Source organism: Populus trichocarpa, chromosome 16 (genome assembly GCF_000002775.5).
Source record: "Populus trichocarpa isolate Nisqually-1 chromosome 16, P.trichocarpa_v4.1, whole genome shotgun sequence".
In the NCBI taxonomy this organism is placed as follows: domain Eukaryota; kingdom Viridiplantae; phylum Streptophyta; class Magnoliopsida; order Malpighiales; family Salicaceae; genus Populus; species Populus trichocarpa.
The window spans coordinates 10,738,137-10,748,921 of NC_037300.2; the positions used below are offsets into that span (position 1 = coordinate 10,738,137).

General features: G+C 33.2%; 1 protein-coding gene across 1 annotated transcript; it reads right to left on the reverse strand.

Moving 5' to 3' along the window:
• Positions 1-9,116: 9,116 nt before the first annotated feature.
• On the reverse strand, positions 9,117-10,499 carry LOC7486537 (universal stress protein PHOS32). The gene is made up of 4 exons (XM_006373838.3): positions 10,115-10,499; positions 9,912-10,021; positions 9,689-9,810; positions 9,117-9,513 (listed from the first exon to the last, which is right to left on the reverse strand). The coding sequence occupies exons 1-4, from the start codon at positions 10,287-10,289 to the stop codon at positions 9,435-9,437; spliced, it is 486 nt and encodes a 161-aa protein (XP_006373900.1). The 5' UTR covers positions 10,290-10,499; the 3' UTR covers positions 9,117-9,434.
• Between the last annotated feature and the right edge of the window lie 286 nt (positions 10,500-10,785).

The following is a 10,785-nucleotide window of genomic DNA, read 5'->3' on the forward strand; positions in this document are numbered from 1 at the left end:
ATTTCAAACTCCAGGTTCATAATATTTTCATTTTCAACATACATATTTTCAAAATCCATCTCTCTAAAATATCATTACAATTTTTTTTTCTACAAAGTTACTAGCTTAAGCATCTAAGAGTCCCCACATCCATCAAAAGAAACCTTTTACAAGTAACGGCTACCAACCACCTAGACTTTCCATATCTAGCCACTAGACACCTTATATCTAGGGAGATAGATCATATTGTTTGAAGTAATAGATTAACCAATTATTCAACTCATCAATCTTATTCCTGTGGAAACTGATCAAAAATCTATTAGTTTCTAAAACTTGTTTTTGATATTTCTAAGTCATTCCATGACATATAACCAAGACACATCTGGGCCAGGACACAAGATGAATATACTTGTTACCACGGACACTTCTACCCAACCGAACCTTCAACTACTCATTAGTCAAGTGTAACTCCTCACTTAGGCCATGTTAACAACTCAATGGCAAAATCAGATCTTGTCACCCCAACAAGTCTTGACACCTTCAGTCTAACACGCCTAGCATCACGGCCACCGACCGCACCAGGTGCCCATAAATGATTATACTACCCTAAGGAGACTAGACATAATGACATTCTTGAAAGTCCCTCAAGTGGTCGCTTGCACCATTGCAATACCCATGTACAGAGTAAGTATTCCAGATGTACTCCCCCTAGCAAATGTGAGATGGACACCAATTACCGTAACCGTCGTTCCATGCCAAACTCTTCGAGCTTCCAATAGCCTAATAGACAAAGGACGAAGAGATAGTTTATACATTAGTATACTCATGGGAATGACTATAGCCCCCATCAATGAAGGGGTTCTCCCTTATCCAAACAAATATTGAACACTCGACTCCTTAAGGACTATATTTCTATAAAAATGAGTTTGAACAACTATGATGACCTAGCTGACTTGAGAGAGCATGTAAAGAATGTACGTGGTGGCTTAGAGTTAGTCATCTAGGATAGTAACTCAATGAGAAAAATATTCCCTACAATCTTTCATGGGTTTGCGTGTGCATTATACAATATTTTGGAGCCAAGCTCCATTGAAGGTTCAGAGACCTATACGCTAAGCTAGTGGCATGCTTCAGCACCAGCATACCTGCCAAGAAAAACTCCACGAAGCTATTTGATGTTACCCAACAAGAGGACGAGTCTATACAAGCATATTTGAATAGGTTCAATGAGGAGATGCTCAAGATGAAAAAACTACTTGAGTTAGTAGCCTTAGAGGCCTTAATAAGAGGGGTAAAGCAACATGCCCTCTATAAAAAACTTTATGCCTTACTAAATAAAAGTTTGCTCAAAGTGAAGCAAGTCATGGAAAATCACATACGGGTGGAAGAGGTCAGTTTGCTATGATATGGATCTCTTTGTTTGTACAAAGACAACCAATATGAAAGACCTTTTTCAAACAAAATTATTTTCCTAATAGAAATGAAACCTTGAAGATAAACCATGAGGGATCAACTCACGGGCATTTGGTGTATCCTAAGGATTTGTAACTCTCTTAAATCAAAATAGGATCACTATTCAAAGTTATAAGGGCAATCAAAGCAAATACCATGGCGCTACCACCAATACATATTCCTTCTAAGAACATCCCTCATAGTTATTACTCAGATCACCTCATAATACATAATCCTCAATAGGAATGCAAGTTTATATTAGAAATGAAAATAATGCATCTCTGACATGCATTTCTTATCTACAAATCTCTAGTGAAGGCTTCCAGACACTTTCCAAGGAAGGGATTGATCTTGAATCCCTTATTCTCTAATGCAGTCTCGAATTGGCACATTCTTCAGATGATGCCTAATGACCTCTCTCCAATTCACTAGGGGTTGATCTTGAATCCCTCATTATCCAATGCAATCTCGAACTGACATATTCTCCAAATGATGCCAAAATGCCTCTCATCAATTCGCCAATGATTGATCTTGGATCTTTTGCCTCTCCAATGCAGTATCAGACTACCATAACTCTTCAAATGGGGTTCTCAATCCCGCACGCCATCACCAAGAAGGCTACAGAGCTCCCACTCTTTTCTTCAATTGAGGGCTCTCACACCTTATGTCATCCTAGGGAGGTCACATACCTCCCACACTCCACTGATCACTCTTTAATGAAGGGCTTTCAAGCCCTATATCATCCTAGAAATATCACATACCTCTCACACTCCAATACAACCACTATTCAATGGATAAACTTGGTCTCCCTGGTGTAATAGCACCACCCTCTATAGGTTCATCCCCTCTACCCCTTAGAAACTCTTCTAAGTACAGACTTCTCCTCCATGAGTTCTATGCTTTAGAAATTTTTCTAAGTAGGTTGATTCTCTTTAGCCTCTTAGAAAAAAATTTAAGTATAGACTCACCCTCCATGGGTTTTCCTCAGCCTCTTAAAATATTTTTTAAATATAGAATCACCATTCATGGATTTTCCCCAGCCACATAGAAATTTTTCTAAGTTAGGTTTCTTCTCCATAGGTTTCCCTTGAGCTCTTAGAAAAACTTTACAAGTATGGAGTTCTTTATATCTCACCTCACTCTTCTAGAAATTTTCTAAGTATGGGTTCCTCCGTGGTTCCCCTCTACACACTTAACAATTTCTTCAAACATGGTACACACCTCTACACACGGGTTCTCCATTAATAACCCTAAGGTTTTCACCCCTCTTCTCATACAAAGAACATTCGACAAACTCGTCATGGTAACCAAGTAGTTTTACAAGTCTTTATGAATCAATATTACAAAGACTTAGGGGGCTATTGATAAACCTCAATTTAACAGACTTAAACCCCCCCCCACCAAAATGCCTCATTGAACATACCTGATCATAAGAACTCTACGGTCTCACCCTAAGAGAGGAGCCTCACTCCATGGGATCACCATACGTAATGCATCTAGGCCTATTTTTCATCTCTAATAGGCTAAAGCAACTTGCTCAAACCCAACTCTCCCTTAGAAACTTTTTTAGGACCCCATGCAAGTACCTTAGTATTTTATATTAATCCAATACATATTATTATGAGTAGAATACAACTTAAAATATCACAATGATGAAATTACACTTCAACCCCTCCACAAAGAACAAGACTCATGTGTTATAAATACATCATGATTCCTTCAAACTTCAGGTTCACAATCTCTTTATTTTTAACATTTTCAGCATATATATTTTTAGAGTCTATCTTTTTAAAATACCATTGCACTTTCTCTCTCTATAAAGTTATTGACTTAAGCATCTAAGAGTCCCTACATCTATCAAAACAAACCTTTTATAGGTATCAGCCACCAACCACTTAGGTTTTCTATATCAAGCTATAAGACACCTTAGCTAAGGAGAATAAATCAGGTTACTTAACTAAGAGATTAATTGATTATACGACACATCAACCTTATTCCTAAGCATCTTTGATTTTTCAAACCTCATCATTTGTTTTTTTTTTTTTTCCCTTATTTCTTTCACTCTCCTCTCATTGTCTTTCTTTCTCTCTTTTATTACGGTTGTCCATACCAGCCTCTTCCTCATTCTCTCTTCTAGTTTGAGTGTTTGTACATGTCGTTTAGAACATTATAGGACCTCTCTTCTAAACCATTGATCCCCAAAATTTGATCCCCACCATTAAACCATGTCCAACCACCTTAGTATCAAAATTACAACAGGCTTCGGTGTGTATTTGGTTAGGTTTTGGTGTGTATTTGGTTGGGTTTTGGAATACGTTTAGGGCTTTAAAATGCATTTTTTAGCTAGGATTGTTGGGGTTATATCATGGTGCAAGGTGGTGTGAGTTTTGTCTTGCACCAGGTATAAAACAAAACGATCGAAGTGGATAAAGTTGGTTGCTCATACTGCCAAGAAAGCCAAAATTTTGCAAGAAACTTTGCAAGTAAGGGAAAGAATGGAATGTTGCTCTTTCATTTAGAATTAGAATTTGGTTTTTTTAAGAAAAATCAATTTGGTCCCTTTTTTTGTGAGATTTTTTTATTGTGATCCTTCATTTCCAAAATTCTCAATTTGATCCATAATTGGACTTTTAACTTTGTATTTTTTTTTTCAACTCCATCCCTAATCCACTTTGATTTAGTCCTCATCTTTAGCCAAGTTTTAATTTTGGTCATTAATCTTCTAATTTGTGCAATTTTATTCAGTTCCCCATCTAAATTCTATTTTTTTATCTTCAATTAAGCCCTTAATTGAATGAAAAGGGTCCCCAAATTCTAGTGCATATTCCACTTTCGTTCTTGATCCTCCAAGTCTTCTAATTTGATTAAACTAATTCTAAATTTTTTTTTCATCAATTACGACCTCAATTGAATTAATTGGACGTCCAAACTTTTTCGTCTCTTTCATTTTATTCATTGCTTTGTATATTTATCCAATTTTTCCTTTAATTTTAATTTTCTCCTCAATGAGGCCTTCAATTGAATTAATTGGACTTCTAGACTTTTCTATATTTTCTATTTTGATCCTTGGTCTTTAATATCTTTCAGTTATGACCAATCTCATCCCTTTTTTATTTTTCTTCAATTAAATCTCAAATTGCATGCATTTATGACTTTTTGACTAGGAGCAAATTATATTCTTGCAATTGCAACACAAAACTGTATTTTAGTTTTGATGTTTTTGTTTTTTTAGATATTTTTTTTAAATGATTTTTTTTAAATGTTTTCTTTAAACATGATTTTTTAAAATGATTATGAAAACAATTGTTTTAGAAATCTTTAGGGAGTAAAAATTGGGTTATGATAGGTTCAAAGATATAGGATCACTTATCCAGTGTGGATATCTTTTTAGGCTTACCATGTTAACATTGTCATTTTAGTGATTGATCTTATTCCAATCTTAGTTCTCCAAGTTCTAACCCATGCTTTGTCATTGATATTTTGTCTTCAAGTTTGGACTTTGCACTCATGAGGGACGCATTAAAGAGCTTTTCATCCTCTTTTATTTTTTTTTATTTCTCTTTTCCAAACTTGATCATTTGAATTTTTTTTTATTTGGCCATCTATTAGCTATCTTTTATAGAGCTTATGTTGCTATCATGTTTTTCTATAAAAACAAATTTAGAGATTGTCATTAATTGTCCATAGATTTTCATAAACATGCCCCCTCTCCTCTAGTGCCTGTAATGATTGCTCCAATAGACTAATGAGTTTTACAACCTCTCTTTTAAAGCTATCAATTTCTTTTCTATAATTCATCTACAATTATGCTTTATCCTCGTGTTCTGTCTTTCATTTTCTAAGCCTTGTGTTATAGATCTTGAGGGGAAGCTAGATTTTAAGGCGACCTATATTTCTCCTGCAATTTATATTTGGCTTATATGCAAAGAAAAGTAATTAAAACATGTAATGAAGCATACTAGACATTGAATTTGTAGTAGTGATAGTACTGAGAGATACCCTAACAGGGGTTTCTAGCCATTACCTGCATGGGGGTAGGTTTACTACTTGGTCATAAAGGGTTTATTATTACTTAGTGATAAACCTCTAGAGGCCAATATGAAGCCTAAAAGGTTTATGGAGGCATATGTCTTAATCATATCATTTTGTATATTAACCACGTTCAAATTGACAATCAGATGGGCGATATTGGTGTAACGAGTCTCACCCAGGCCAATGGCTACTAGAGTATCATTACTCGTCCACCTAACCTGAAACAAAGGTGTGTGCTCTTAGATGGGTTATGTATGTGTGAAAGCATGAATTCATATCCAATTAAAAAATGACAAAATAAAGCATGAATGCTAGGTTAAGAAAATTATAAATTAAACCAAATTAAACAACAGACACAACAAGCACATTAATGATAAAAGACAAGAAAGCAAAGCTTATTTCTAGAATCCCTAGTGGAGTTGTCATTTTATCATACCCGACATTGCAGTGACTCACCCTCTTTCCTAGAAGAGGAAGGCTTTTTTTATGTTATGAGAGGAGATGGATCTGTAACTTAGAAAAAGTGTAAAGGAGTCGTCACTTAGTATTATGGTCACTATGAACCCTAATTAGTCTTTATAGTTCTATGCCTAGACGGATCCAACATGTGGGCACTTGCCCATACTACCCAAAAAAATCAAATGAAGTATATATCATGCTGAAATTGGTTATAAGTTCTGATGAAAAGAAGAATTAAGAAAAAATTAAAATAGATGTGTTTTGAGAATGAGAAAATAGTTCCAAGAAATTATAATAGAAATGAGAAATAAAAATTAAGAAAGAACTACGCAAAAAAATGTTGGTGTAAACCCTGGTTAAAAAATCAATAATATTACCGTGAAACTGTAGTAAGTCTATAAATAAAACAAATGATGAAAAAGAAAAATAAATATATTTTGAAATAAAAAAAATAGTCCTAAGAACTTAGTAAAATAACTGATATGGTTCTAGCAATGATTAAATAAGAAAATTCAAATTTTAACGTAAAATCACATATTGATTAGTTTTACGCTATCGAGTTTAACTTTCAATCTAACTGTTAAATTGTGCTAAAATTTTACGAGAAGCCTCTAACACATTTGTCTATCTTGGGTTAAGATTGTAGGGTAATTGAAGTTTGGAAAGGCTATATGTGAATATTAATAGTCATACCAAAAATAACAAATGGGTTCATTAATGGCATTTTCATAAACAAGCTAAAAAAATGGAAATTTAGCTTCTTTTTCCCTTTTAAACTGTCGACTAATGCTAAAAAAACATTATAAGATAAAAAATAATCTGAGAGCTTCCTCACTAAAATCATATAGAGAAACCAAGATTTAAGGCAAATAGATGAGGGAGTGAGTATTAAACACATTTAACTCAAGAATTAAAAGGGAAATCAAGTGAAGAAAAGGGAGTAGAGAGAGGAAACTCACGACATTAAAAGGAAAAAGGAGGAGCAAAAAACTTCAACTGGTTTTGATTTGAAGTTCATATCATCATCGGGTAAGATGTTATAAACTCGATTGTACAAATTTGAGTAAAGATTAATGAAGTTTATGCAAAATTCTTAAATTTTGAATTAGGGTTCTTAAATGTTAAATTGGAGAAAAGTCAACTTGTGAAAATGTGATGTTCTTATGATGGGATATGATGTAAATAACTTTTAATAAAACATAATTAAAAAAAGAAAAATTAGGTGTTTATGGTGAAAGTAGGGTTGGTCATTTAGGGGGGGATGAGAACTTTTGGAACCAAAGTAGATGTTTGTTAGTTATGTGTATTTAAAGTGTTTTGTTGTGTTGATAAGGATTGAAATGAATTTTATTATGTTGTTGTAGTTGAATTTTTAATGCAACTTGAAAAATGATTGTGAGAATTTGATGAAATAAAGTTGTGGTATGTCCTTTAGTCTTTTTAGTTGTAAAATTAGGGTAATTTTACTAGCAGTCACTACTTCAATAGAGAGAATATTTTCAACGAAGGAATTGGTTAAAATTTAGTTACGCAATTGAATCAGGGATGATTGATTGAATGATTATGAAATCATAAAAAAAAAAAAAAGAATTTTATGGAGCATCTTTTCATAATATATACAAATTTTTTAACTTTATCTTTGAAGCTTATAATTTTTGGACTTTTTGGATCTCAATTAATTTAGTTATATATTTATATTATTTTTCCCCTATTGAAATTAGATCATGGATCCGTCCTCGTTTTAAGGTAAGAGATTGGTTATGTTAGATGAAAGATATTATCATTTTAAATCACCATATCTTAGATAAACTACATTGTTACTTTCTATTCGTAGTGGTCTATTGTGCCTAATATCAATGGTCTATTTACATGGGAGAGAATAAACTTACTGCAATGAGTTAAATCTTGAGTGAGTGTGTGGGTTTGAGCCTATCCTTTCTAGGTACAGGTTATTTTTTTCATTGTCAATTGCTTGGTGAATTGACAAGACTTGTGACCGGTGATAATCTATCGAGAGATGCTAGTGAATAATAGAGTAAGATTATATTAGTCTCATTAAATCCAACTCAAATCCTAGAACTTTAAAACATGTGCATTAAACACAAAGGTCACCACTCATGCTTAAAGGACCTATGTAGAATCTTGCTAATCCGGGCCAAATTAACTTGTTATATATATATATATATATCCTTCAATAAAAATGCATGAGTACTTTCCAACACACATGATCATGGAAAACTTAAATGCATACAATAAAAGGTTCGTTGTTATTTTTTTCAGAATATATATTTTTAAAATTCAAACAATTAAAAGGCCTAGACCTTTTGAAAAAAACATACAGCAGGTGACATCACTTGTTGAGGCAGGCTATATTGTTGCCAAGAATTCAACTGGCATTATGGTGTCGGGAAAACCAATGATGGGAATCTTTAACCGAAAAAATAAATTTTCAACCCATTTTCACTAAAACAAAATCTAAAAAACTACTTTAAAACCCAAAAAACTAATTTAATAATCTAAAAACTCAAAAAACAATCCAAAAATACAAAATCAAACCAGAAAAAATTCTCTCTTTTCTCAATAAATGGAATGTGTTGATGCTAAAAACAACAAGTTTCATTGCTGAAAAGCAAAAAAACCAGTTATTTTTCTCTCCTTATCATTTTTAATTGACTCTCTCTCATCTCTAACTCAAAGAATGAAATGTAAAAAGAAAAAATAAACTTCTAAATTAAAATTAAAATTATAAAAACTATAAGATCTAGAGGAAGAAAAGGAAAGTAAAATGAGGAAAAATAATTTCCCCCTAATTTTAGATTGCCCTATAAAGTTAATTCTTGATTTATACTTTGGTCTTGTTATTTCATCTCTTACTTACAAATTTTGACAAATTTGTTATGAAATTAGAAATAGAAAGCTACACTAGAAAAAAAATTAAAACTTTTTTTTTTTTAATTGCTTTAATGTTTTAGCCGGCCTAACATAATTGTAATGTAAAATATAGAGAACAATAAGGTATTATAATAACATTTTTTTTTAATTATGTTTTACTCAAAAATATATCTAAATAATATTTTATTTACTTTATAAAATTTATTTTTAGCAATCAAAATGTTCAAATTATTCTCTGCGATCAAAGTTAACTTAGTAAGCAGGACACCACTTTACTCGTCATAGCTGTAAATCATGGGGAATTATAATAACGGACATACATCCATAGCGATCACCATTGATTAATTAACCAAACAATAAACATTGGATTAAAATACAAAGCATAATAAAATTGGACCCCTCCATGGAAAGTGTGAGAGCTAAGTCCAGATTATTTCATAATTCGACGGGCAGAAATGTGTTCGGATCGAAAAAGCTATTTCAGTTTTTTAAAAATTTATTTATGATTTTGATGTTATTATATTATATTAAAATCATTCAAAAAACCATTTAAAAAACACATCTATTTAATATTAAAACTGCTTTTCCTTGCCATCTGCCAAAACTCATCAGAATCCTCATCAGTGCTTTTCCTTGACGATGGTCACAGGGCATGGAGCATTGGCCATCACATAAGCGCTCACACTCCCCAACAGTATCCTGTTTTCACAGCACACCCCACAACAATCACAAACAAATTTTTATTTTATTTTTTTGGCTATAAATGAGAACGTTTTGGAAAATCAACTCATATTAATATTTGTTTAATTAATTTGTATTGTCTATTTGTTAAAAAAAAATTTAAAGCATGTTAGTTTTGAAATTATAGGGGTACCTTTGAACAGTGCCAAGTCCCCTGCTTCCCATGACCAAAGAGTCCAGCTTCAGATCTTGGACTGCATCAAGAAGCTTCTCTCTGGCATCTCCTCCCCAATACAGTTTTGAAACAACTCTCACCTAAGATCAAGCATTTTTTTAACAATTCAATAACATCAAATTCTACCCACTAAGAGCACAGATCAATCTGTAAAATGGACTGCTCGTATTACTAGGAATACCTTTTTCTGTCGTGAAATGGTGTCAAGCATATCTAGAACTTCAGCATCTACTTTAACACCATAGTTTTTCAAAATCTCCGGATCCTTGAACTCATCCAGAGGAATAAGAGCTAATCAAGACATCAAAACACATATCAGATATAAAAAAAGAGAGAGAGAGAGGGATATATCATGTAAAAAGAAAAACGGATTTAATTACTTACGACACCCAGACTCAGCCCAGAGTTTGTTACGAGACTCGTCAAGGGAGTTGGAATTGACGTTGACGAGGTAAAGTGTGTCCCCATCATCGACCAAGTTATCAATGGCCCATTTGAGAGCGTTCCTGCTGCTCGGCGAGAAGTCCATAGCCACACCAAGATTTCTGTCTCCAGGCATCTTGATTCTCTTCTCTGTCTTGGGCTCTGGGTATGTATGATCTTGTGAGGGAAGGAAGAGACGGAAGAACTACGGGTCGCGTGAGAGTTGCCGAAACCGAGAAGAAGGAAGACGATGTTGTTGCGTTTGGTTTTTGTTTTTTACTTTTCAGAGTGGGGGAGGTAGGAGTCCTTTTTTTCTTTCCTCTGAGTGGAAAAAACAAATGAAATCAAAGAAAATAAGCAAAACACATGGTGTGCTGGGTGATTGATTCTGTTTCTATGGGCCCGATCCTTTATGCTTTACATCTGAGCCGTCCACCTTATTTGTCTCCTGTGATGCTCTGTCATTTTCTTTGGAATCCGTGTTGGCGACGCTGCTTCAAAAATTTGTTTTTATTTAATTATATAAAAATTAAAACAGATATTTATACAAAAAGTCAGCTATTGATTTTTTAGTATAAAATTTATTTTTTAATTAAAATTATCTTATGTCATTCATAATTTTTTTTATTTTA

Excerpts from the sequence above, each read along its gene's own strand:
- LOC7486537 (XM_006373838.3), bottom strand. The coding sequence starts at position 10,289 with ATGCCTGGAGACAGAAATCTTGGTGTGGCTATGGACTTCTCGCCGAGC. Across the intron at positions 10,022-10,114 it reads CTGGGCTGAGTCTGGGTGTC|CTCTTATTCCTCTGGATGAG; the intron begins GTAAGTAATTAA and ends TGTCTTGATTAG. Across the intron at positions 9,514-9,688 it reads GGACTTGGCACTGTTCAAAG|GATACTGTTGGGGAGTGTGA; the intron begins GTACCCCTATAA and ends CTGTGAAAACAG.